General features: G+C 44.5%; 1 protein-coding gene and 2 long non-coding RNA genes across 10 annotated transcripts in view; 1 reads left to right on the top strand and 2 right to left on the bottom strand.

Moving 5' to 3' along the window:
• Positions 1 to 430: 430 nt before the first annotated feature.
• LOC137477319 (uncharacterized) lies at positions 431 to 8,181 on the bottom strand. Its single transcript, XR_011000929.1, has 3 exons — positions 7,948 to 8,181; positions 3,444 to 3,561; positions 431 to 2,107 (listed from the first exon to the last, which is right to left on the bottom strand). It is a non-coding gene; the product is annotated as an uncharacterized lncRNA (long non-coding RNA).
• Positions 8,159 to 15,283, top strand: LOC137477318 (uncharacterized). 2 transcript variants are annotated; one of them, XR_011000927.1, is made up of 3 exons: positions 8,159 to 8,564; positions 8,722 to 8,971; positions 14,915 to 15,283. It is a non-coding gene; the product is annotated as an uncharacterized lncRNA (long non-coding RNA). The 2 variants fall into 2 exon arrangements; XR_011000928.1 differs by lacking the exon at positions 14,915 to 15,283 and adding an exon at positions 10,427 to 10,629.
• A 1,168-nt stretch (positions 15,284 to 16,451) lies between these two features.
• The window catches only part of SATB2 (SATB homeobox 2), a 132,285-nt gene continuing 121,200 nt past the window's right edge, over positions 16,452 to 27,536 (bottom strand). For all 7 annotated transcript variants that reach the window (XM_068196245.1, XM_068196251.1, XM_068196246.1 and 4 more), the window contains one exon: positions 16,452 to 19,499. In XM_068196245.1, the coding sequence (XP_068052346.1) occupies positions 19,044 to 19,499 (456 nt within the window). In that variant the 3' untranslated portion in view covers positions 16,452 to 19,043. The remainder of the gene's footprint in view (positions 19,500 to 27,536) is intronic.

Genomic DNA, 27,536 nt, shown 5'->3' with positions numbered 1-27,536 from the left:
GCCTTTCCTCAATTCTATGGTGGCAGCACCAGAGAAAAGGTCTTTCTGTGAGAGCAGAAATCTTGCTGCATTTTGTAAGCTAGCCTGATGTCACATAAGGGAATGCAGAGGAGTTTATTCTAATGGCTGTTGAGCCTCCAGAATTTACACAAAGTGTGGTTTTCTCTCTACACCCTAAAACATGTCTACCTTTTGCTAAAAGTGATGTTTAGAGAGGTGTTGGCAGCTGATTGTATCATTTCATATACGCTTCAGGTGCTATTTGCAGTGGACTCACAAGGTGTCTCTGAAAACATTTTTGTTCAGTTGCCTTTCCAGATAGCAGAAATTATAAATTCTCTGCATTTGGTGCTGCATAATGTGTCAGAGACTGAATCGTAATGCCCAAATCTAGGACTATACATTCATTTACCAGTGGAAATTACATATTAACAGCAGTTAATACACAAATATAGCTAAATTGTTAATTCTGAAGCTTATCTCTGTTCTCTTGGTTCACTTTGTTCCACTAAACCCTATGCATTTGTGAGCTGCTCAGTAAGGATTCACAAAAAGTTCTCTCAGAAAAGCAAAGTGTCAAATTTCAGTCAGAATTCACAGCTCTCCAGAGAAAGGAGAAAAGCCATTGCTTGACATTAATAAAGAGGAGAGCTGAGTCTGTGTAATCAGGGCTCATATCACATATTACCATGTATGCTTAACCTACTGTCTATAATAGAGATGTATCAAGAGCCTGTAGTTCTGGCCCCTGCATGTTTGATGATATATAGGTTTTGATTTTAAGCATTTATTGAACAAACCTAATTCCACTTTGGAGCTAAAAAATTATTATAGGCAAGAGTCTTTAATATCAGAAATCCTTCACATGTTTGTTATTACATTAATCCTCCAGAATATATTCTAGCAGAAATACTTGACACTGTTAGAAAGCTCCAATGTACTCGTTCAGTTTAAAAAAACTAGTTAAGATTGCAAGGCTAGAGATGCAGTCATATCCCTGAATATAACCTGAGATGCAGGCAAACCAGTAGTGGGAGGACCATTTATACTTAGTGACTAGGTTGTCAGCGTGAAAGCCACAAGTGGGTTGTAAGTGTAGGGTTGGCTGTATTTAGCTTTTTCGTATTTGCTGATTCAGCTCTGACAATCAAGGGATGTTGTTGCTTAATCTGACTAAGCAGACAGTTTTGTTTGCCTTATCTCAACCCATTTGGCTGATAACTAGGCCTGACAAGAAACGTCAGCATTTTCTTTAAAGATCATCTTCTCTAAATTTGATCTTGCTTGTCTTCACCACCCTTGAAACCAGACACATGCAAGAAAGACTCCAACTATGTCCTCTTTATGCCAAAACCAGAAATAAAGACACTTGGTCCACAGGAAGGACTTGTATGATAGTGTCAGTTGTGAAATGCACTGCCAAACAGATCAATAATTTGGGAGTTTTTCTGTTTCAGAAGTGTTTTTAAAGTGTTCATTAAATACCAAAACACTTCACACCATGTTTTTCTTCGAGCCTGGGTGTATGACACATGTTGATGTTGCCCACAGTTATTGGTCACTATTAATCAGAAACAACTCCTTTTCTTTTTTCCCTTCATTCAGCCAACCTTTCTCTCAAGCAGTTTTGGAGAGTTTCAGAGAGACAGTTCAAAAAACTGAGGACTAGATTTTTTTTTTTTTTTTTTTAGGTCTAGTGCTATTTTGAAAGTTTATAAACAGTCAGAAGTGACATCACTTTTCTAACATATGTTCTTAAGCATAAGTGGTGGGAATTTCAAAGCACATTCAGCATTGGTCTTTTTTCTTTTCCAACTGAATCAACAAACTTCTATTGACCCTAATGGCAATTAACTTCAGCAGATACTGTAAAAGCCTCACTCAAAGTAAAGCAGTTAAGGAGTTTTATCAGACTTGCAGTCCTGGGTTTCAGGATTAAAGGCAGCAGAGGACTCTTCATGTTGTTCCTCTTCCCCATTCATGGCCAGCACCATCTGGGCTCCTCAGACAGCGCATGCCTCTGCGCAGCAAACAGACGTGGGCAGGGGCTACTGAAGTCGGGTTGCCTGCCTGAGCCCTCCTGCCTTCATAAGGCTCTCTCACCTTCCTACACAGTATGAAAAAATAATAAGGCACTGTTTTGATAGAGACAAAATGGTTGTTCAAATACTTCTGCTAATTTCACAAAGACGCATGATAATGTTTCACATATGGCTCTGGGCCTTTTAATAACAGAAATTGAACACACATTTCAAGACACAAGTTTTGTTGATATGCTGCTGATAGTCCAGAGTAACTGTTTGCCTTGTGGTTTTAATTATTCTAAAGACAGCCCAGGGATCATTTACCCAGAGCTAATGGGTTTACGGGCTCTTTAAGAAGCATGGTAAGCCCACAGATGTGGCAGGGAATGGCAGGGGGGTCAGAGCCACTGTGGGGGCTTACACCCTGGAGGATGAGGAGGTCATAGGGAAGGGCTTATCCAGCAGCCTCCGGGCTCTTAATTATCATGTGGCCGTTAGGATAGCTGTGTTCTGTGTAAACATCCCTGTTTTCTCTGGAGGGGACTCTGATCTGAGCACAGTCCACAGCCCCGAGAGCCACTTCCTGGCTTTGCAGCACCCAGGGATAGGCCAGAGCGCCGGTGTGGGGAGAGCCCTCAGGGCCCGGAGCCCTGGCATTTACCCCGGCAGCCCCCTCCACCTGTGGGGGCCAGAGCCCCACCCCGCCACAGTGCAGTCAGGAGCCCACGGCTGTTCTGCGCTCCTCACACAAGTGCCTGCCTTGCCCGTGCCTCATGCCAGTCCTGGGCCTGTTTGAGCTGGGGTGGAAGCTGGGCAGCTGGAGCAGGACCGGCTGCAGCTATTTATACCAGCTAAAATGACAACACTTCGGCCGCATAAAGAACTTCTGGTGCCCTGCACAAGGAACTAGGCACTGTCTTGGCCATCAGCTGTACAGCTCACAGGGAACACACCTGGGCATCTCCAGAGCCAGGAGGACAACCTCTCCCATGCCTGCAACTTCCTAGCTGCAGTGCTTTTACCTGGTTAGCAAGTTTGGAGGGTTTGAAACTGCATCAGGATGTTTGAGGCCCAACTTTCACTTAGCAACTTAGCACTGATCTAGCACAAAGTCACGGCGGTGATTCCTAGATCACACCAGAAAAAGGTGGGTAGGAAACTGGCCTCTTCCACAGAGACTGTGTTACATCATGTTAAGCACAGCTTCTTTTAGAACACTACTTGTTAATTGTTCTAGATAAAGACTTGTATTTTAGGGATTAAACATAATGAACTTATTGTATAAACCCTGGAAACATTTTGCAGGCAGAAGATGATTTTATCTAGAATATGAAAAGTAAAGGTACAGAATAGCTGAAGCCCTAGCAGGTAGACACCAACAATATTTACAATTCAAAGTTAAAAACAGATTTAAAACACTTGAAAATGCAACAGGTCAATTCCCCCTGGACTGGGAGTAAGTAGGAGGTCAGCAGCTTCACAGACAGCAACACTGTCATCTTCTTGTCAGGAACAGAAGAGCAATCAGACTTGCCAGCTGCAAAGAAATCTTTGCAGTTCATGTGGACCTTACCTTAAGAAAGGGATCAGGCCTGCCACATTATAAGTTTCTCCTTCTTTGCAAGAGACCCTATCAATTTTGCAGAGGTTTTCAGCCCATTATCACATTACAGGTAGACAGTTGTCATAAAGCATTAGATCTAAGCAAGGCTGACAGCATAACTGCAGGCTAGCTCCAGGCTTGGCAGTCTGTGCAGCACCTGCAGGCGCAGGACCAGAGTGTGCTCCATCAAGAGACAGGCTGGTGTAATCTGCTGTGAATCACTTTGAATTGCTGCCTTTAATTGACAGTGCACTCAAGACCTGGCCTACTATGTAGACAAAACTCTAAGTACTAGTACATACACAGTCTTGCCAGAAACCTGCTTGCCCTTGGATGAGCAATGGCTACAGACGCACCTTTTTCACAGAGCAAGAGCTCTGTATTTTGCTCCGCTCCTTCATTATTGCAGGCTCATCAGCGCCACGAGAATAAGCAAGAACAATGTTTCTCCTAAAAATTGTTGGGGGTTTATGGAGGAAGAGGAGGGTAGGGATTGAGCAGTCAGTGTGCTACTGTACTGGGGAAAAGGAGGCACACACACATACACACTTCAGACAGGATCAGATAGCCCAGACCCTGGAGAAGTGCACAACCAGTATCAAAGTGCTATAGGACAAGACCCTTGGAGTGAGATGGCAACCCTCTCTCTGTCTGGGGATACCAACATCCCAATTCAGGTTTCTCAGCATCTTTTCTTATAGAGTACACAGGGAAAACCACATCCAGACAATACAGACAGCAGAGGACAGAATGCATAATTGTCATCTTTGCACTCCACCATGAGCCTAATCCTACTCCCTCCAGATCAACAAGCATTTGCTAGAGATTTAAATAGGCAGGTGCTGAAACTTCCTTGGCCAGGTGAAGAGGATTCCTCTTATCACTGCTGTCTCAAGTCACCTCCTGAACAAACTCTCACCTCCTTATGTCCCAACCCAAGTTGTAAGCAGGACACTTTCTTTGGCTTCAAAGTTTGTTGTTGTCATTGATATCATAATTTTAATGGTCTTTTAGACCCAAATTCTTACTTGTGCTCTCCTGGAAGCATCAAAAAATTGAAACTGAAAGTGCTTAAATGCCTGCCTCCCTGCTGCCAGTACAGGATGTAGAAAGGCCAGAAAACAAAGGCGATTCAGGCCTTAGAGGCCCCTTAAAAGTCTCAGTTTTTAAATTGAAGTTCCAAAAACTTTTGCTGAAAAGATTAGGAGAAAACACAGAGCATGCTGGGTGGGACATTCTGGTTGTTGAGCCAAGTCCCTTCTCTGCCACAGATGCAGTTTCTGGCTTCCTGGGGAGAAGCCAGCTGAAAGAAAAGCCATAAAGAGATTGCATGGCTGAAGGAGCAGTTTCCATGACCAGACAAACCCTTCTCCTTATTCTCTCAAAGTCTGCAGGGTTCAGACTACAGTACCTGACCAGACTGGCAGCAGCTTGCTCAGAGCCACAGGATCTACCCAGGGCTGCCTGCTGCATCCTGCACAGGCTCTGCCTTCCTCAGCACCCACAGGGATCCCTTAGCATCCAGTCCCATCTCCTTGGCATTTGTTTAACCCCACATGTTCATTTCAAGGGCCAATTTGTATGAGGGACCACCAGCAACAAATGTCAGATCTGGTTTAAGACTTGGTTTGAAGGCATTTAGATAGGAGAATAATCACACGGGGATGTGGTTTACTCTGGAGAAATAGAGGCTGTGTTTAAATGCCTGAAATTCCTGGTGACTCTAATAATTGTAACCTCCACCTCAATAAAATGCACAAATGATGTTATTGAAACATTTCCAGTCAAAAGGTATTATTTTTGGTTTAAAACATATACAGTAGCCAGTATTTAAAAGCAAGACGTCTGGGCGGGCTTACCTCTTTCAGGGGAAGAGAAAACTACCGGAACGCTAGTCTAGTCTCTCTTTCTCTGTTTTTATAGCCTTCTTATTACAACATTATAACCTTCATACAGTTCCTCTGTTGCTTTTTCTTACCAACCAGAAAGTAGCTCTAAAGTCATCCACAGAGAGGTTTTTACATTAAGGTGTGTTTCAGAGCTTGACCTGGGAAGACATCACATCCCCAGAGAAGCACTGTCCCTGCAGTAGTTGAGCATCCTCAGTACCACAAAACCCAATGGGCACCAGCAGTGCTGCAAGCCTGGTTATTGTGCCAGTCTAGCAGACACCAAACAAATTCTGGAACCTGAGATCCCCTTGCCAATTTTGACTTGGCAGATCACAGGGCTACATAACAGTGGCTTGTAGGATGAGGATTTTACTTTCAGCGGCATCTTGAGACTTTATGACACCTACAAGGAAATCTCAGAAGGTTTAAGATGGTAAAGTGGCCACCTGCAGCTTTAAGTGCTTAAATATCAAGTGCATGTATTTCTTCTGAAAAGAGACCTCAGGATCCCCAGCACTCTTGGAATTTTGCCTTGAGCTCTCTGCTGACCTGCATTGCTCACATGAGCAAAGTCAGATGCATCTCACAGAAGCTGGCAGAAATTGGGCCAGTGTTTCATGATTCACATGCCTATAGGATTAGTTATAATTAGTGTCTTCAAGTAAGACAATAACTGTATCATGCTATTGCACTCCATGGATGCAGTATCAGCACATATGGAAGACATTTATTGCTATAAATATTCGGGCACTTGATAGTTATCCAAAAATATAAAATCAGGTTAATCATTCTATCCTACAATCCCTGGCAAGAGATTTGAACTCAGGTTTTTCTGGCTCAGCTTAAAGTTTCACATATATGATAACTTCTGCCAGCTGGCAGCACTAAAGTCTTAGGCTAAAGTTGTTCTCCAGGAGCCAAACCTATCTGCACAGTAACGTTACAGAGCCTAGCTTTTTGCATGCCATATACTACCTAAAGGTATTTTGCTGTTGCATGGAACTATGAAAGTTTATGTAGGCCAGATAGAAGAATTACTTTTCTTTTCAGAGTTAATCATTAACATCTCTTGGGGAAATAAACAACTGAGGTTATTGTCTTATTTCCAAAGGTTGCCCTGGGGCTAATGAAATAATTAATTTGCCACATAATACAAAGGTAGCTATGCTGTCCCCACATTCATACATGTAAAATTGTTTCCAAAAATAGAAAAAGAATAGATAAAATGGAAGACAAAATTTCTGAAAATGTATAGCTACCACTGGAGCAAAGGGATGGGAGAATAAACTAACAGACTTCCCTTTTAAAAAGCCACTCAGCAACAGGAGCATCAGTGGTTATATGACTTCCAGTAACACAGCGCACCATCTTTGGACTCATCAAGTCTCCCACAAATGCAATAAAATTCAATGGCCATTTTACAATCTATTAGGTGTCATAAAAGCTACAAGACCCATGTATTCCTCTCCAGTGCTGCTCTTCAAGGGAAACTGCTGGGGTTTCAGTACACTCAGCTCATGATTTGTGAAGTTACAGCAAATGCCCTCAGCTCCTGGACCTACCTCAGCCCACCTGAAGCATCATCCATGGTATAAAATAAAGTCACTGCTCAGATACCAAATATTCAGAGACTTGGCCATAGTTCATGAGCCTAGTCCCAGCACCACAGAACACACAGGTCTGGGGTCAGGACAGCTACTTTCACAAGACACAGATTTAGAGCCAAAAAAAAAAATGGCACTGAAGGATCAGTGCCAGCCCAGCATGGAGGCACCCCTGCAGGGAGCTTCTTGAAGTGGGAGGCGGGCGCAGAACCAGCAGGACCCACACACAGCTAAAGCCTCCAGCAGGAGCCAAGCTGGCTCTTTACAGAAGGTCTGTGACACATCTGTGCCCCATCCTTCAGTGCATCCCAGAGTGGATGTACTACCTAGGTTACTGCATCAACCATCAGCTTATGGACAGCTGACAGGAACCAGAAAAGATGGTGGAACCTTATTGCAGATGATCATAGAAAGAGAACAGCAACTGACAGCTGGACACAGTGATGCTGGTGTCTCTCTGGGGTGGGGATTCCCCCCAGTCACAGATAGCTGCTCAAGTGTTTGCCTTTGAAACATCTTTTTTTTTAATGAATTGTGTCCACCTGACATCCCTGAATACCAAAACTTTCCGGTATCATCAGAATAACACGGTGCCAAATAGATAAACACACAAGGCTGAAGCAAGTGTTCTCTCCATTCACTGGGAAACCACAAGTAACTCAAATAACCTGTCCAAGGAGGTTCAAGTTTCCCTTTTCTAGCCTTCATCTCTCTTTTACAGCTTAGAGACTCACCCCCACCATCTCCCATCCGTGCTGAGAAGGCATCCAGGCTCCTCCTCTTTATCCTGTTTGCTTCCAGGATGAACCCGCCAGCATTCTCACCTTCTGTAGTCCTTCCTGCTCCTCCATCAAAATGCTGTAGGTAGCCCAGTTTCCCCTGCTTGGGGTGGCAGGTCAGCACATACCCCCAGGCTGCAGGGATCCCAGGAGACCACCTCTTTCTCTTGCCTGCCGCTCTCCTCTGAGCCCTTCACCACCTACTAAGTAAAAGAGCTGCCTCAAGCCCTGGCAGCAAGGCAGTGGGCTGAGCTAGCCAAGCCTCCTCACAAACACACCTTGAGGCATTTGAGTGGCCCCATCCCACACACCCACCTGGGTCAGGTCCTAGAGCTGAGTGAACCCCTCCCTGGGCTGAGCTCCTGCTTTAACACACCTCCACCTCACAGTTCAAGCAATGTACCTCTCCCTGCACACTGCTGTTCTTTGGGCTGGGGGACAAAATAGCCAGGGCATTACACTGCAAGTTCTGTAGCTCAGCTGGGAAGGCTGGATTAGCAGCTGGACATTGTAGTGGTTGATGTGTTCCTTTACATGCCATACATGCAATATATGCTGCATTTTACCACATACATGCATTTGCAAGACAATACATTCTTTTTATCCATAGAGCCTTAACTAACATTGATCATGCATCATAAAAAAAGAACGATTTGCAGAGGGTAAATGCCTGTTAATCATAAGCTAAAGGGGAAAGGAAAAATTTTAAGTGATATATAAAGGGAGGAAGTGACTCAGTGGGTGGGAGGGAGGGGACAAGCATTCCAGACAGATGGGACATGAATAACTTTTCCCTCTCCCTCTCTCTCCTCTTTGCAGGAGCTGCTGTGTTGAAATAGTCAGTCATTAACTATTTGATGAGGTTTTAAAATCTGAACTGAATTCTCTGGATGTAACCAACTATTATTACAGGGTCTGCATCACAGCAATGCAAGTGCTGGAGCCCTTTGGCAAGCCATAGCACTGAGGGCAGGATGGAGCACTCTGAAGGAAAAGCCACTAAATGGCGTCAGCTGTGTAGCTCTGCACAGCCCTGGAAATGCTGAAGGAATCAGAGCAGTAGTGATTAGTGAGTTTGCAGACCCACTGTGACCAAGCAACAGGGCATCCATCCTCACAGCCGGCGACAGTGCTGGTACGCCGGCATTGCTCATCCCGCGGGACAGAGACCCCGGGAGCACTGGGTGAAGGTCACCCTGGAGGAAACTGCTGTGCTCCTCCCAAAACCCTCTGCCTTTAGCTGTCCTTCTGCAGGGCAGTCCCTGGGGCAGAGTCTCCCACTTAACAGCATCCACCTTTTCAGAGGGCTGGGGTATAGCAAAAATACCCTTTTGGTGCCAGTTCAAGAGCAGGATTCAGACCACGGGGAACCTCTCCTGCTCAGTCCACCTTATGCTAACAGCGTCTGAGAAAGCTGAATGAAGCCTTTCCCTTCATGGATGCCAAAGGCTAATTGACCAGCACGAGACCTGCTGAACTTGGTGGAACTAGGGTGGATATAATCATTCAGGAGAGCCAATAACCAATTAACTGAATGGCTCCAGCAGTTTTGAGGTCTGCCTTTTTATTCAAGAGCAAATCAAAGATCAATTTCCTAATAAGCTTTGTAATATCTGCTATTCCTTCTCATTATTATTATTAGCTTTGCAGCAGTGTTTTGTGCATATAATGAAAGAGTGAAATGAGTTGGAGTGGCCTCAGTGGTAGGAAAGGAGTGGGGGAAGTCTCAAGCCAAAAAAACATACACATCCACACAGTTATATATAAACCAGGAATGCTGTACCAGCCCTTCGTAGCGCAGGCCAGGTCATGAGGGAATTCCGACCACACAATAAGAATCTACACTTGCTGATAACTTTTGCCAGTTCATCAGGTTTTGCACAAGGAAAAGCAAAAACCTTGATTACATTCATCAGGTGTTGCAGTGTCATGGTTTAGCCTGGCCCTCCCAGCACTGCTGCTTTGTACCATGGGCTTGGTCAGTTGCTGCCAGCAGGCAGAAAGCAGTGGGAGCCAGTTGGGAATTGCATGGCAGCCCAGAGTCCAGCTGCTCCTGGCCCTGTGGTGGTGACAGAGCACAGCAGGCAGGGCACAAGGACATGCTCCCTTCTGCCACAGGCCTCTGACAGGGCGCTGGGGCAGGTAATACCTTCCTCTGTTTCCATCACATCCACCAGAGCCCCAGGAAATGTGCTCCTCAAATCCCATCATTGCATTGCCCTGCAGTTCCCCTATGTGTTTTGCTTCTGAAACTGCAGGTTCCAGTTCTCTCTGCAGCTACACCACCAGCTCAAATCATGTTCCCTTTGTCAGAAAGTCTCCAGCACTCAACACAGTCCTCTCTCTTGCAGTAAGGCAAGAAAAAGTAGCCCAGTGTACAAATTCCTCCCCTGCCTCCTGCTCCCTCCTTTTTTCCTCCAGTGAAATCAGGGACTCTTGGAGATAATTATCTCACCTACAAAGATACAAACATCATCATATACATTTTTCAGCATCTCCAACATATTCCGTTGTGTGTTACCAGGCAGCCTTCTGGTGAGAATGCAGGTTTCCCTTTTGGATACACGGCTTTGCATGGTCCTGGGAAAGTCCCCTCCACAACAGCAGGGCAAGACTGCTTTCATTTCTCTCACATGCATTTTAGCTGACAGTGTTCTACTAGACTGCACAAGAAGAAAAACATTGTAAAATAAGTCTCCGAAGGAGAAACTGAGAATTCAGGAGGAAGGGGATGATGCTGGAGCCCTTTTTTAGAGGAGATGTAGCTGGATAATTGTCCAAGATAGACTGGCTTGTTGACTTTCTCACAGCAAAAGGCACAAGGCTGTTTAATTGATTTTAGCCTGTAACTAAACATATACTTCTTTCAATATAATGAACAACAATGCTACAATACTGCTCTCCTAATGTAAATTGATCCATTACAGATGAGTGTTTAGATCAATGTGTGATGTCCTGATTGAAAATAAAACTGTTTGCTCAAGATCACTATAAAGACAATGGGCACTGATAGATGATATTTATGTGACAAGGAATGGCTCTTCTAAAGGAGATTGCCAAGACCATGTCCATCAATTATGAAACCAGCATCCACCCAGCTGCCATGCAAGTGTTTTGAAAGACAAGAAGAAAGAGGAAAAGATCCCAATTATTTCTCTCAGCCCTGCAGTCCTGCTCACTCTCCAGCATGGAAACTCCTTAGCTCCAGGCTCACTGCTGTGGGAGCCACAACTGCCTGGGCAGGGCACCCAGCAGCAGTGGTCATGTAGAGCTGAGCGATGCTGTTCATCTGCCTGCATTACACTGGGGCTCGTTTCCTCCCAGAGCAGCTGGCTTCCACTGGGGAACTGTGCCATGCTCTGTGTCCTGTACGCTCATAGCCCATGTTTTGTCATCTCCCGGCATTTAGAGAGAAGCTCATGGCTCCAGCTAACTTCCCAGTCCGTTGTGATCAATCCATGTGCCTCTCTTGCTGGTAGCTGCTCGCTGTGCTCCTTCATTACCTCTCTTGCATGGGGCACTAGTGGTTTTTCCCTTGTGTATTGAGGGGGGTGCTGGAATACGGGTTTGCCTGAACGGTGTCCCAGCCATTCATTACCGGGGCAGCTACAAGCACTTCTCTTTCTCCTGGGGCTGAGCATCTCCTCCGAAGGGTTCTGTCAGTGCTCCTCAGGGCTCTCGGTGGGACGGGGCAGCGCCTGCGCCACCCCCGGGGCCCGGCAGCCTCCTGGCCGCAGGCAGCCCCACAGCAGCTCGGTGCTGGCTCGCCCCGGCCGGGAGCAGCAGCCCAGGGGCAGCGCTGGGAGCAGCAGCCGTGCCTGTCACTGCGGAGCCGGGCAGCCACAGATGTCCGTGCTGGGACAGGGCTGGGCTGGCTCGGTGCAGAGACACCCAGCTTGCAGGGGGTGCAGTTGCTGTCTATGAATATATTGGGTGGTGGGTGGCCAGAGGTCAGGAAGGGACGCTGGGTGGGGGAAATTAAATGAAAGGACAATGTTGACACAGAACAAATGATGCTAAATGGCTTGTGAAAATAGATCCATTAAGGGAATGATATTCTGCAACAGCCTTTAAATACAAATAGGGGAGACAAATGGCCTTTAAATACAAACAGAGGAGACTTGGTCGGTTTGAGAAACCAAAGGCTGAACCCTGTGGTGAATGACTGCATTTGCTGGTCATGTCCTGCTCCACTTCCCTTGCAAGAGTCTCCATCATGTCAGTGAGACCAATCTGCTGCATTTTTTTCCTTTCAAGGGCTAACACGTTCCAAACACTTCTCTGGTCATCTCTGATTATAAATCGCTGAGTCTCTAATGAGTGTAGCATGTACTTCATCATATGGTAAAGAGGGACCAAGGCTGGACAAGCAGGGAGCAGTTTGTTAAGGCATGAAAGAGTGCTCTCTCTCTCTCCTCTCTGAAAGCCAAGGGAATGTGGTCCTACTGACCTGGTCAAACTTGGGCCATGGAGATGTCACCTCTTAAGTGTACTTGTAAGGAAGCTGTTAGGGGACATCATGGTGGTTGTTGCTGCTCAGGCACCACAGCTGATGCTCAGGCTACTCAATTATTTCATCCCAGGAGCAGATGTCCCAAGGCCGTGACAGAGGAGCTCTGTTGCTCTCAGCATCCTTCCAGTTAATGCAAGCTTCTGTGGGGTCCTTCCACTTTTTCCCACTGCCATCCTTGTAAAGAAGAGCACAGCATCAAAGCAGGACAGAGGGGTTGCCATCTCCCCATGACTGTGGACAAAATGGCTCAGCTGACTTTTGGGTGTCTTGGGAAGGTGCAGCATCACCTCCAGCACTGTGTCCTGCTACCTCAACAGCTCTGCAGTGCACAGAGGAGAGTGACAGGAAACGGCTGAACACTGCAATAGGAAACAGCTTTTGTGTGAGTGGTTGTGCTCTGGGGCAATGCCAGCAGTTAACTTTGTACTTGCAGTCCTATCATGGCATGAAGCACATCCATTTAAACATGGGACCGTGGCAGCACAAGTGTTAAGAAACAGGCACAGGCCTGCTGACACCACCTCAAACAAGGCTCAGACTGATGTCGGCCTCTGGAGGGGTCGACACAGAGGACATTAACTTTCTGTCTCAGAAGGATTGTGGTCCATGCATGTGCACTTAATTTGTGTTTGGCTGGCCCTTCCCACCCTGAAGGAAGTCAGTTCCCCAGAAAGCCCCAGGCTGTAAGTCATGCCCAGAGTCACTCAGGGAGGAGACAGTGGCTGGTGGCACGTTTAGTCTGGTGCTCTAACAGGAGTATTGAACATCACCTGCATTTCTGCTCTTGCAAATCAAAACTGTTAAGATTGGTCATAAAAATAAAGTCTCTTTTCTGAGAACATTTCGTTGGAGATCTTCACCCCATGCTAAGGAATGTCATTCCTCATGGCTATGAGATGAAAATCTACAATTATGTAGCATTTATGCAGAATAGAACTATGGATACCTTAGATGTGACAGATACTATCTGTGAGCATTCCAGGCTCACTAGCAGCAAAGAGCCTTTTTTTTCTAAAGCTTTTCTTTCTGTCATTATCTCGATGGACTCTCAAAAGGAGTACAAGGGGGAATTCACTCACTAGCCAAAGCAAATTTTTCCTTGAAACAGCCACAGCTGAACAATAAGGCCTCAGTTCAGGAACATTCATTTGATCAGGACACCTACTTCTGAGGGAAAAAAATATCCTTCATTACCAGGAACTTTGACCCAGAAGAGAAAAGCCTGACAAAAGACAAAACCAGGAAGGGAAAGCCAAATTCCCCTTTGAATATGGTAAAGATTTAGTAGGGAGAGAAACCACCATTCAAACAAACTACTGAGGGCAACAGTGATTTTCCAGCTCCTGAGGTCTTCAAATCAAGACCAGATCCCTTCTGAAGGGTAAATTACACCACTCCTCTTAGGAGGAACCAGCTGTAGCTCCTGAAACTGTATCACGGGACAGAGGGGATGACTCTTGCCTTGAGCGAGCTGCCTTGCAGACAGTCAGCAGTTGCAGGGCGGGAGCGGTGTGTGTGGTGTGTGTCCCTGACCCTGGCAGAGGGGAGTGCTCAGGAGAGCCTTCCAAAGACAAACATACCAGGGAGCAGCAGCCACAACTCACAGCTCAGCAGGTGAGCTTCACTTTGCCTCCTACCACCTTCCTTCCCCCTGGCTCTAGCGAGCCACCCCTCCCAGTCAAGCAGGACCAGCACTCCCCAACAACCAAAAATTTTGGAAGGAGGGAAAGCCTGCAAAAATCTGCACTTGAACTGCTGCTGTTCTCCCCCTCACCCGAATCCTCTCTTTGCCTGAGGTAGGCTGACTCACCCCGAGCACGCTCTGCAGTTGGCAAGCTCCCCACGGCCTGCGCCGCCACCAAGGAGGGAGCACACAGGTCTCCTGCCATGGCAGAGATGGGGCTGTCACACTCCTGCACTGTCTGTATGAGAGCAACAAACAAGGGGGTCTTGGCCGGGATGCCAGAGCCACCTCTTTCCATCCTTGCTTCTGTGAACTTTCCCAAGGGTTTCAAGGGTGGCCTGCATTTGCTCTTCCCTGTTGGCTTTGTCACATTGCCTGCTCCCCAAGTCTCAGGCTGCCAGTGTCTCTCCCCTGGATGACTTGGCTTGTGTTATTTTGTGTTAAAACCGGTATGTTTTTTTAATGGCTATAAATAAGTTAAAACGGCATCTTTAATTAATCACTGCACTTTATATTGTAAGTGGAGATTTTTTGTAATGATTCGTTTATGATTTTAAGACACCATTTGCTCACTGTCAAATGTATCCAGCTTTTATCCCTCTATGTTTAACAGGTTCAGGATAGAAACAAAATTTCATCATTGAAGGATTTTAATCCATTTAGTCTAGAGCAAATAATTGGTAATTAAGTAAGTGGAAAGAGATTGAGTGGATACTTTTATCTAAGCAACAATGAACTTGAGACACTAGTCAGTATGTTCATCATCTTAAAACATTTTAAACTAATCTTAGTATGTTTATTTTTCACTGACACAGGTTTGAAACTGGAAATACATATGTCTGGATGACTAAAACACGAACAACAAATAGGAGCAGCAGCATGTATAGAGAAGTAGAAGCATTAATAGAAATATTTCTGTTATAGCAGCTATTAATTGATTTTTTTTTTTACAGTTTGGAAGAAGAACCCATATGTTTATAGGATTTTTCCCCCCAATTAAAATATTTATGTATGAGTGTGTCTTTCTCTAAATATTATTTAGCTACACACACACACAGGGCTCATGTATAAAATTCTCTCCCAGTGAAATGAGAGCTGCTTCTTCATTTTCTTGTCCTACTGGCAGGCAGAAAGGACAATCCAACACCATCAGCACCTTCACAGCACCTGCAGGAGCAGTTTTCAAGGCCAGTTCGTGCCCTCTGTCACCTCCCATGCCCGTGAAGGCCAGCGGAGCCCCAGCCTCGGGCCATCTACCAGCAAAAGACTGCCCAGAGTTCAGAGCAGAGGCAGCAGAGCCAGGCACCAGATCCGGCCGTGCCAGCCAAGCACTCCCATGGGAAGAGCACAGGCAGCCCAGGACCCCTCAGAGATGAGTGCAGGCACAGCAGTTGTGCACCCCAGTGAACAGCACTCCACAAAGGCTGCTGTGCACAGCTTCAGGTGCCCAAACATTCCTCGAGCACACAGAAAGATGCTTGGTTTTACCTGGTCTCAGATTAAACACAAGTGGCATGCAGGTGGCTGGGTACACATAGATGTGGTTATTCCTGCACCGCCCCTTATTTTTTTTTCTCAAGAGAGCACATAGATATTTTATATAGGATATAAATAAGCCACCAAAAAGGGAAGAACTATTGTATTGGAACTACAGAAAAAATAAAAAATGCTTTTAAAAATTGCTCTACCTCAGTTCCTAGACAACTCAAGTCTGATGTGCAGTATATGATTTGTCTGCTAGGACTGAATCCAGATACTTACCACTTTGTTAGCTTAAGAATTTTGAGCAATTTTTTCCATTTATCTGTATTCTCCCCAAAAACATTTCACACATTTCTCAGATACATCAATCCTTCCGGCATTCCTCTACGCACTCAGTAGGATGCCCTGCTATAAATATAATAAAGCCTTTTATTATGTCCATTAACCATGGACATGTGTGCTCCAAAAGTTTCCTGACACGCAGTCATTTGTGGCTTTTTAATTATAAACAGAAAAAAATCTACCAGTGAAAGAAGACAGCAGACTGGAAGTGGATCTTTATGTGTGCGTTTTGAGTATATTCTCCGACAGGCTGAAGGCACCCCACCCTCCTTCTGACCCCACCAGAAACACCCTGTGCAGGCACCTGCATGTGCACAGAAAGCCACTAACACAACAGGTTAGTCCTGGTCGTACACATTTGTCACCTGTGCCAGCTCCAGGGGACTTATGCTGGTTTTCAAGACCCAGTAATACCAATCAAACCTTTTTTCAGCAGGCAAAAATATGCCCCCTCCATCTTGCAGACCTTGTTCCAACTGAACTCAGGAGAAAAGAAAAAAGGCCCAGTAAATTACTTGACAAATTAAGTCATATTTATTGAATGCATTTTATTTCAACAACCAAAAAATTCTAACAGCCTAACAATGCACATAAGTTAAAAATTAATTATCACTTAGTGATAACGAAGATAAAGTTGATTTACATGGAAAAATGAACATTTACAATATGTTAATCCTTATTCACATTGTTGATACCGCAATAAAACACAATTTGTTTTTTTTTATTTTTTATTTCACAAAAAAGGCGGAAAATTGTGCTTTGTTAAGAGGCACTACAAGAAAAGTTTCTTTCTCCAAATAGATATTATATGATGGATATTGAATAAATAGACATATATGCATTGTAATTCGCAAAGTTCTGGCAAGACCACAGGCTAAAATGCCCACAGATTCACTTAGAACCACTGCAAAATTGGCAGTGAAATTAAAAATAAAAAGGCAAGACTCAGCATTGAAAAAATACCTAATAAAATTTTTGGTTGAAGTGTAAAAGATACCAAATGTCGATGCCATCATCAGATGAACAACTTACGTAGCTTGGCAAAATTCAGTTTCCTTTCAAATGTATGGAGTGATTTCAGCTACAGGATAAGAAGACAGTTTTGAAAGCGTAGCTCTGAGAGAAACATAAAGCAGCAACCATCGAAATTCTGATTAAAGCTGCAGCATACTACAGAACTAAAGGATGAAGAGCAAAAGGGGCATTAAGTAAGCAACCCACCATAATTTTGCAAAGGTATATGAAATTTATGCAGAGATACTCATGTTTCAAACATTAGCTCTGAAAAAATCTCATAAAAACTCCAGAGGTTACTGAGCAGCTAGAATTAGCTTGTATTGCAACGTCTTCTCCCTGTATATTGTCTGTTCTGAGTAAATATCTACACGTAGAGGTTTGTTTTTCGTTTTTAACTCCTACCTTTTATACCTTTCAAATATATAAATAGTATTAACAGTTATATTACATTGCCTGGTGTAGTAAACAGAAAGTAACTTTCAAAGTGATATTGCATGAGGTCTTTGTCAAGATTACATGAAAAGCCCATGTGAAAAAAGGAAGAAAAAAGCCAGAAGCCTTGTTGGTACCGTTATGGCTGCAGTTTAGAGGCGTCTGAAATCAATCCAGGTGCAAGGTGAGGTCTCTGTCTCGGGAATCATTGCACGGAAGTGAACAGTAAATGCTACTTGGCGTCTCTCTCGACAGGGTGCCTCAGAGCGGGTGGATGCTATGGCAGATTGCAGCTTTAGTGCTCAGGCCATCGAAGAGTCAGTCGGGATGGGCTCTGCTCTGTGGAACGTAGCTGCTACCGGGGTGCTGCGGAGCCTCGGCCCAGGCGGACTGGGAGCGCCGGGCCCGCAGGGACGGGACCTGCGGCTGAAAACACTTCATTGCACTGGCACGAACGCGGGACACGAGCAAACCCGGCTACAACAGAAACACGGGGGAGGCTGCGAGGAGGGCGAGCGGGAAGTCAGCAATGCAAACCCTCGGGCTGTCAGCAATTTACCTGGCCAGGATTCTCGGGATTATGGCATTTTGTGTCGCAATGTAACTTTACATGTGTGTGTGAGCGCGTGTTTCACTTCAGTATGAACAAAAAGCAACAACAAGAAGGAAGCTTATAAATTCTAAGATCTGAAACAGAGAACAGGTAAATAAAATCCACGGTAAAATGTGGCTGATAGTATGAATTCCATACATCAAATCTCAACACATTAATCTTTTTTCTCTTTCTATAAAGACCTCATTAATGGACAAGTCTTCTATGCACTGCATTTCAGCTTAAGTCATTCTGAATCCCATGAAAACTCATCTGTTCACTACAGAAAGGACTATCTGGAGAGTGGAACATGCTGCATCCTTTTAAGTGTGCATTGTGTTCAAAGTACTTTTAACTTACTAGTTTTCTTTTTAAGGTGCCCTGATTTTTCTATTTTCTCTCTTTTTTTCCTCTTTTCTTTTTTTGGCAGTGTTGATTTACGTCTTTAAATACCTCAAAAATTACCCATCAAGTTGCCAGATAGGAAGCCATATAATAATGAAAAAAAAAAATCAGGGATAAACATAGAAAATAAATAGGAATTCAAAAATAGTCACCACACCCTGAGAGCAGGCGGCAGTTTATCAAAAAGCCAAAGCAACTCATTGTGAAGTGGTTTTAAAACATAAACAAGTTTCATCTGTAAAGAACTCATTTCACAGTCTATACTTTCAGGTTGTAAAGTTCAGTCCCATGCAATTTAATATATATATATATATATATATATATATATAATGTAAATATATATATACACACACAAAGTTGTAAATTTCCCTTCACTGATTTCATAGGACTTTTTCTTCCCATTTACTTGCTAGCTGTCCCTTTCATAAGTGCAAGATTGATGAAGGCATAATCCTATGTGACTACAATTGCTTCAGTCAGATGTAGAAAGTGTAACACTCGAGTGTCTGTGTCAAGGCGATGTCTGATCGGGCAACGCTGAATTCATTCGGTTTGCACATGGATCATGCGCAACGGAAACAAACAAACAGTAAGTAAAACGAGGGAAAAAATCAAAAATAAAACCTCAGAAAATCCTTGGATCAATGTATTGCTTTCTGCACTCCTATCTCACATTATCTCTGGTCGATGTCTGCTGGAGCTGCCTTGCTTTTGTCGGGATTCTCCTCCTCAGCCTCCACTTTGTACATTTCCTCAGAGCCTTCCTCACTGTCGTTCTCCTCCGACTCCGTCAGCAGCTCCTCATCCTTGTACTCTGCCACGTCAACCACCGTTCCCAAGTGCTCTTTTAGCTTCCCGTGGTGCTTCACGTGGTAACGCTGGTTCTGGAAGAATTTGATGATGGTGTGTTTGGGGAGATCCAGCTGAGCAGAGAGGGTGTGGATGGCTTCCTGATCGGGGTAGAGACCCACATCGTGAATAAAGCTTTGAAGGATACCTAGAGCTTCCAAGGAGATCTTGGTACGGGATCTTGGCTTTTTGGCACAACTGTCCTCAGCAGGTGGAGGAGGAGCCTCTTCTCTAGGTGGGGAATTCTCCTTGGCAGGCTGGGACTGCTGTCTGTGAAGCACCTATAAGATCAAACAGACACACACTTCACATGCTGACTCACTCAGTGCTTGACATAAGGGCACTTGTACGAGTCTGTACGCAGGATCTACTTTGTTTTGGTCAAGAAAAGTACAATTCATATGCATTGTCCACTGCCCTTCTCACCTGCAAGACAGCTACATGTCTCTACAACTACAAACCGAAAGGAGGAAGTGATATAAAAGGCAAATTATATAAAATAAATGTAAACCCACAAATTAACTAAGAATTACAAAATATAAGTAATAAAAAGAAATCTAAAGTAGCCAAAATAAAAATTAGGTCAAAAGGTATTATAGTCTCATTGGCATGATGATTGGCCAGTTGTCCCATCTCAGAAAAGTCATTCTCCTGCTTTGCTCCTCTTCTCCCCATCCTTGTTTCCTCTCATCTTTTCAGGCTAGACACTTTGACCATTTCTTCAAGATTTCAAGTACTACAAAGGCCTATGCACATGCGGGATTCTCAGGTGCTACTTTATGAATAATGATTTTGCATTAAAATCCATCACAGCTAATTACGGAAGAAAAAAAATAGTAGAAGTGCAGAGATTTGTTAAGATTTCCCTTCTCTCAAGAGACACAGCATAGTCAATTCAGTTGCTTGACATAGGTGGCTTTAATGTGTCTCCTGAACAGGTTTCTCTGTATGACATCTGTAGTAATGTCACTAGTTGAGGAGTTCTGAGTTCAAATAACAATAGCCCTCCATTCTGAGACACCCTCCGGGCAAGCACACTTTGCAGTCTTGTAACAGATTTTCACCCACAGTATCTCCTTTTCGGCAAGTTTAAAGAAAGCATATGTAACTCTTAATCTTCCTAACAGCCACTTAAAATGACTAAGAAAGGGCCTTGTGCAACCCTTATTCCAGGGGAAAAAATACCTGCCCTGAATTGCTCAAAACACAGAGGAGCTCCATACACTTTCTTTAAAACCAAATCTATACAGGGGAGATTAACAGAAAAAATCCCCTACAGGATTGAGGGCTGTATTTGCCCAGAGGTTTCTTCAGATGCAGGGAAATAATTATTAGAGCTTGACACTCAAAGCTAACAAAATCAATATGGATAACTATTTTCTTTCACAAGAGGGAATTCTGGCTCTTTATCCAAGAAGAAAATGTCTTTGTTGCAAACTGTAACATCCAGAGAATCAACCATTAAATCAACATTAAAGCTCTCTTAAAAAAAAAAAAAAAAAAAAAAAGATAAACAATGGAAATGTGCTGAGAACTTGCACTAGATTTTGCACACATACTAAGCCCCCAGTAAAATACTACACTAGTCAAGTTATTACCCCAAGAGGGAAGTCCACTGTGGAATATCAGCCTGTTATGCAAATAAACGAAAAGGCTCTGTGCCGAAGAGCCCTTTATTCATTTCCTTCATCAAATGCTCCTGCCATAACAATTTGTAACATCAGCGATCTCCAGTCACAGCTTTTGGGAAGCAGGTCGCGGTCCCCAGGCGCTGCCCAGCGCAGCGCGGCCGAGGAGCTGAGCCTGCCGGGGATGCTGTGACAGGGGCCCGGCGGCTGCCACAAGGGCTCTACACCTGGCCAGGGCTCTGCTCCCCGCGGCTGCAGCTCCCCGGGCACAGAGGCAGGACCCGGCACCACGTCCCGGTGCCTCGGCGAGCAGCGGGGAGGAGCGAGGGCTGGCAGTGCAGGGACACAGCTGCGCATCCTGCTGCTGGCAGCGCTGCCGCTGTCCCCACGGGCACAGCCGTGCCAGGACAGTGGCAGGAACACCCCAACAAGGAGCAGCTCCACACGGACAGCCAAGAGCAGGTGCCAGCACAGGACTTGCCACCCGCGGGTGAGAGCTGAGGCTGGGCAGAAACACTGCAAACCTCTTTCGGTGCCAACACGAACATTTTCCTCCTAAGCACGTAAATACTGAGGGTGCCATAGAAATGGCTAACCAAGGAGCGGGGGAAAAGGGGGAGCTCAAATGGAAATGACAGATAATCTGGTTTATGTTTTATTACATCTCTTGCAATAAAAGAGCATAATGTTCCAATGAATGGGATCGCTCAGCTGCTCTTTGAGGAGTTCTTTTTTGTCCATGGATTGCTTTCAAAGAGAAGGGCTGACGTTTCCAAATAGAGGGTTACAGATGAGGGTGGGATCCGTACCGACGTCAGCAGGGAGCACTGAAAACAGCAGAGCCGGGATCGCAGGCTCTAGCCAGGGACCAAGCCCCATGAATTTGTCACACAGACCCTACCTAGTCTCCCCTGTTGTGGCCTCTGGTCCTGTCCCCTGACAAAATAAGGCCCAGAGCAGCCAAAATCAAAAGGATTTAACATCGCAAATGAGCTGCCAGGGAACTTACAGACAGCGTCACACAGAGAGCTGCAAGTAGCATTGCTAATCAGAAGCTGGATTCAAGTAGCATCTAACAGAGATAGAAACACATCCAGAAAGGGTGCGAATTACTCAGTTAATTCTTGTTGGAGTTGGAAGGGGGCTTTTTTTTCCCTTTTCAGTTGACAAATAGCATGAGAAATGATCCAGCTTGAAAAATGTTACAAGACTTCCAATCAAATATAATGATGAAAAAATCCAACAATACGGGATCAGCAGCAGTAAAATGTTTAATTTGAAGGAGATGAAGAGATGCCTACAGCATCTATAAAGCAATCAACCAAAGAGAGGGCTGAGTGCGGGAGGGAAGAATAATTTCAATTAACCCTTCCTTTTCCAGAGTGACCTCCCCACCTTCTCTAAAAGGGAATATGCAAAACCTGGGGGTTATCAGTGTAAAATACTAGAAAAAGGTTGTATTTTATTTCACCTCCTGTTATCTTATGTAATGAAAAAAACTAAATCTGCTCTTATAACAGATAAATTTCATTATTTTACTAACTTCTGGGTGTCTCCTCTGGATTGCCAGTAGCACTAACAAAGGATTTCAGCCACACTATATTTTTCAGCAATAGAATTTTAGCCATATACAGAGAGATGGATAAATGCTCAGGATGTCCTTCAGACCTGGGCTGTGGTCAGTTTTGCAATTCCTTCTGTCAGGACAGGCTATTTAGCACAAAAGAGAACATTATTCTATGCAAACCAGATTCAACTGCTGAGCACACGGTACAATATGAAGTCTAAACTACCTTTATGTTAAATATTTGCTTTAAACTACACTTGATTGATGAGCATTCTGGCCAGTTTGAGTGATTGGCTTACTTCATGTCTGGCTCTGCATGCCACAGCCTCACAGAGGAAATGGACCATTCTTGGAGTTCCAGATTTTCAGATCTTGAGTCATTATTAGGCTCCTACATCTAGAGGTAAAATTTCCAGCAGCTTCACACAGTTGTGCATACCCTGCCACATCTCTTTGGGTTTCAGGTCAGTGCTGCTCTGCCTCTGCACTGCCAAGAAGGAAACAACCCTGATCCTCCATGTACAGGGCGCAGTGCATTTCCCAGCGCAGGTGAACCCCCAGTGGTGGCTGGACCTACCACAAAGCACCATGTACATGATGGGCTTCTGAGATAACAGATAGCACCAATGGCCCCACTCAGCTTCCCTTTTCCCAGGAAAGCTGGTGCTGAGCTCAGAAGGGTGCACTTTGTGGCACAGATGCCCCACATTCCCCTTCTCCACTCCCATTTCCATCCCACATGCCCTTCTCCATTGCTGCCCAGCCACAGGTGGGGCAGCTTCCTTCTCCTCCACAGCCAGCACCATCTGGAGCTGACTTCCCTTCCCCTTCCTGACTTCTCATCTACTTTCAAATCAAATGTGAAGATACAGATTTCCTTCCATGCCCAGAGGATTTATTCTTTTCATTCTTTCAAGAGATTTAATTCTTGAACTCTATAGATAGGCAAGGCTGCCTTTCAACATTTCAGAACAAAGTATCTCTGGCAGATACTGCTTCATGAAGGTTCATTCAGGTAGACTTTCTCCTCACAGACAAACTTATCTTTCTGAAACAAATTCACCAGCCCTGGTAGAAAACTTGCAAGAAAATGACTGTGATGGAAGTTGACTTTAAATGATAAAGTGACTGGTCTTAGATCGCGCTGTACTGAAATATGATTTGAAGGCCACAATGAAAAGCAGCTGGAAGCCATGTGTAAAATATAATAGTACATGCCTACAGGGAAGGAAGTGAGATATTGAATGATTAAATTTAGGAGAGTATATAATGTAATGTATCATTATGGGAGTGATCAGGATTATTTGTAATAAGCTAAGGGTTTGTGGTCTATCTAAAATCCAAAGCCAAGAATTATCATGGGGAAGGGACGGTTGCTGTTTTACACGTATCCACTCCCCATGTCTCCATGTGCTCCCACAGGAGAAACCTGTTTTTGGCATTCCCACAGAAAAGAGAGGTGAGCGAACCCAACTGTAAGATGAACGTCAAATAATTGCAGTCTGTGCCTGTACTGTATTTAATTTTGGCTGGATTCACTACGCCACTGATGTTTGTTTCCATTTCCACCCACTTTCTAGCTAGAACTACACATGTGACATTGGTGAGAGGCTAAGGGAGCCAAGCAGGATGCTCGAGCGGGGAACACACACACACTTGGGCACCACCAGCAGTGAGGCACCGGCTGAAAACACTGGCTCTGGGACACGTCACCCTCCATTGCCTGGACAGTCTTTTGAGCACACTGGAATCAGCAACTGCATTTCTATGTGAAAACACCAAGCTCTTTTGTTTCCTAGTGTGGTTCTGACCTTCCCTCTGCAGAGAGGACCAGTCATGTGAGCTCCCTTCTGCTGGGATTTGCTGAGATGATGAAGTGCCCCTTGCTAGGAGAAACACCAAAAACGTTACATGCTTGTAAGACTGTGCATTTGCAACAAAAACTGCCCTTGCTGAACTGACAGCACCTGCCTCTGTGCACAGTCAGCGTGAGCACTGACAGGCACCTTGACAGCATGTGGTAGTCAATATCAATTTTGATAACCTGAACCCACAAGGAGCGAAGTTGAATGGACTGGCCTTCTCTTTGCCAGAGGAGGTTTAGATTTGATATTAGTAAAAGGGTTGCAAAGCATTGGAACAAGCTACTAAGGGAAGTGGTGGAGTCACCATCCCTAGAGATACTTAAAATATGTGTAGATGTGGCACTTAGAGACATGGTTTAGTGGTGGACTTGGCATTGGTGGATTAATAACTCGACTCAATAATCTTACAGCTCTTTTTCCAAACCAAATAATTCTACCCATCTATTCTCAGTGGAGGGAAGGCGTCTCACCTTTCAGCTTTTCTTCACCTTTACACTGTTCTCATAGCCAGCCATAACGCTGTATCACATCAAGGACTTCTATGCCAAAGACAGCAAGATTTTAGCCTGCTTAAGGACCCCAAAATATAGGCAGAGAGAACAGACACATACTACAAAACATAGGTCCATCATTTCGTGCACCTAACACAGTGATCTATTACTGCCCTTACAAGTGTTCATGGCTCATCAGCAGGAGCTGCCACCAGTTTGACTCCATGCAAAAACAATTCACCACACCCCTCCCGTCAGCAAGCCACTGGAAAAGCTCCTTCCCCATGGCCAACTGAACTCAAAGGCAGGGTGGAAGACAGGCCTAAACGAGGTCTTCAGCTGCACTTTACTGAGCAACACCTCACCTCTGTAAGCTGAGAGCCCCCAGGCAATGCCCAGCTATCCTGGTAAGAGTCTACTGAAGAGACAAACTCCCTTTTGTTGCAACAAAATATTATACCGGGGAGTCACTGTCCCTCTTACCAGAGTTTACAGGAATAATCTGCAGGAGATTATCTATTCAAATAAACAGCCTTACACTCCCTAGCCCTGGTCTCTCTTCACATATAGAAATGTGCAAGAAGAGAAGAGAGGCAGCAGCTGCCATAACCAGGCCTCCACCCGGACAGCCTCCCAGTCTGGGGCTCCCATTGTAGGAACATTAATTGCACAGCCAAGACTCTTTACAGGTTTCTAGGAATGTCTGTACAAGAAACTGTAGCAGAAGTTACAATTTGCACCTGTGTTCATTTCTTTCCTATTAAAAGTGTAGTTCTTAAGACTACTCTTTTTTCTTCCCTTGCAAAAATACATTCATTTGGGTAAACACTGCAGCACTAGTCGCAGCACCAGAGGAAGTATTTTCTTTGGGCTCATTCTCAGAGTGACTTCACACCTTGACACCATAAAGCTGTGTTAAAGACTGTGGTTTAGTTTCCTTGCTTTTCTTGGATTATACAGTATCCTAAGGTCAAAACTCAGGGAAATCCAAAACTGTTATTAAAAAAGAAAAAGTATCTATGAAGTGATGACAAATTGCAGAGTACAGGTGTTAGATTACATTTTGACTCCAGGCAGGTTTAATATACTTTAGTTTCCTTTTACAATTGCCCTTAGCAGGTACTGTTATCGGTAAGGGATTTAAAAGAATATATGGTACTCAATAAAAGAAGACCGTGTCAAAATAAATCAATATGAGCGTGCAAAATGGTAGGAAGTCTGACATGGATAAATATGTTCACTTTCATCTAACTTCAGTCTGAGCTTCTTTTAATTTTGTAGCTCAAATGCTGGCTGCACATCTTGCGCATTTTCCAGTGCAGCTTAGTAATTGCTCCACGAGAGCAAACACCCTTATTAGAGATAATTATAATACTTGTCTGTGATGTGATGTGATGTACCCCATCTCATGAACGCCAGACCAAACCGGCCAACGAGAAGTGGTGGCTACACACCACCTTGTAAACCAGCAGCCCTGGGTGCCACTTATTTTTTCTGCAAAGACAAAGCAGGCCCACACTAAAAAAAAACCCAAAACCCATTTCCTATCACTCTTCATCTGCTCCTGACTACTGGTGGAGCCAGAATATTGGATCAGACAAACTCTGTATCCTAAAACTATCGGCTCTAAGGTACAAGTCACGCCAAGCTACACAGAAAGGGACTTAGAGAGGACTCTTGAGGAGAGAAATGAGTTCCACAGGGAACCAAAGTCAAAGGCAAGTTTGTTTTCCAGGCTGGAATGTAAGCTGGTTGAAGTGATTCATTTCAACATCTTTGGAGCACACTTGCCACATGCTTCCCTTTGCTTTATGGCGGCTGCCTTGCTCAAGGGCCGGAAATAGGCAGGGATTTGAAATGGCAAGACACTGAACAGCCAGCCTCTGAAACAGCAGCCCCATCCTGCAATTCTCCAGGACCAAACTATCCAAAATGGTCAAAAAGGTGACAAAAAAGGCAACAGGAGTTAAAAAAAAAAAAAAACAAAAAAAAAAAAACCCACAACATTTTCAGTTGTAAATTGCTTTTGGCATCCCACACAGTGATAAAGCATAAGCAAAACAAAATTAATCTTGACTTGAAGTCAGAGGGAAGGTGTCTCTCCCTCTCCCCAGCACACACTGCTCCCATTAATGCTAACAGGAGCTTACCATGCATCAAAGAGCAAATCCACCACAAAACATTTTTAAGTGCTATCATCACTGGAGATAAAATATAAATTACAGTCTGATTACACTGTGCTGCTAAGAGGCCACATGCGCAGCATAGCTTGCAATGACAACTTCAGATGACCAGATAACTTTGGGACAGGTCTAAGAGGTTACTGTAAAACATCTGTGCAGAGGAATCTTTCCTTGTCTTTGCTTTCCTTTCAAGAAGCTGTGGCATTGCTGTCTGCACAGTTGTTTGAAGAATGTTTACAAATCAGCTTGACAAAGAGAAAAAAAACTTCTGCCACCACTTGACCACAATCATGATCTTATTCTTCAGTAATGCGTGGTTTATTTCCCTTTCCTGATCTCTGTTAATAGACAGCACGTGCCTACACAATAGCCACTATTTTGTCTGTATAATGTTAAAAAAATAAATCAGAAAACTCTGACAATGCAGAACAGTGTCCCGGTGTTTCCTGGGGTAACTGCTCTCCCTCGAATGCTAACTCAACTCTTCCCACAAAAGCACAGGCACAACTTTCATTGCTGTGCAAGTGCCTGAGAACTGGCTGATTTTATGGGGCAGCAAAAATGAGCTCATGCTGATGAACATT

Source organism: Anomalospiza imberbis, chromosome 7 (assembly GCF_031753505.1).
Source record: "Anomalospiza imberbis isolate Cuckoo-Finch-1a 21T00152 chromosome 7, ASM3175350v1, whole genome shotgun sequence".
Classification (NCBI taxonomy): Eukaryota; Metazoa; Chordata; class Aves; order Passeriformes; family Viduidae; genus Anomalospiza; species Anomalospiza imberbis.
The sequence above is the reverse complement of the archived record's forward strand: the minus strand, read 5'-3'. Positions and strand labels throughout refer to the sequence as shown.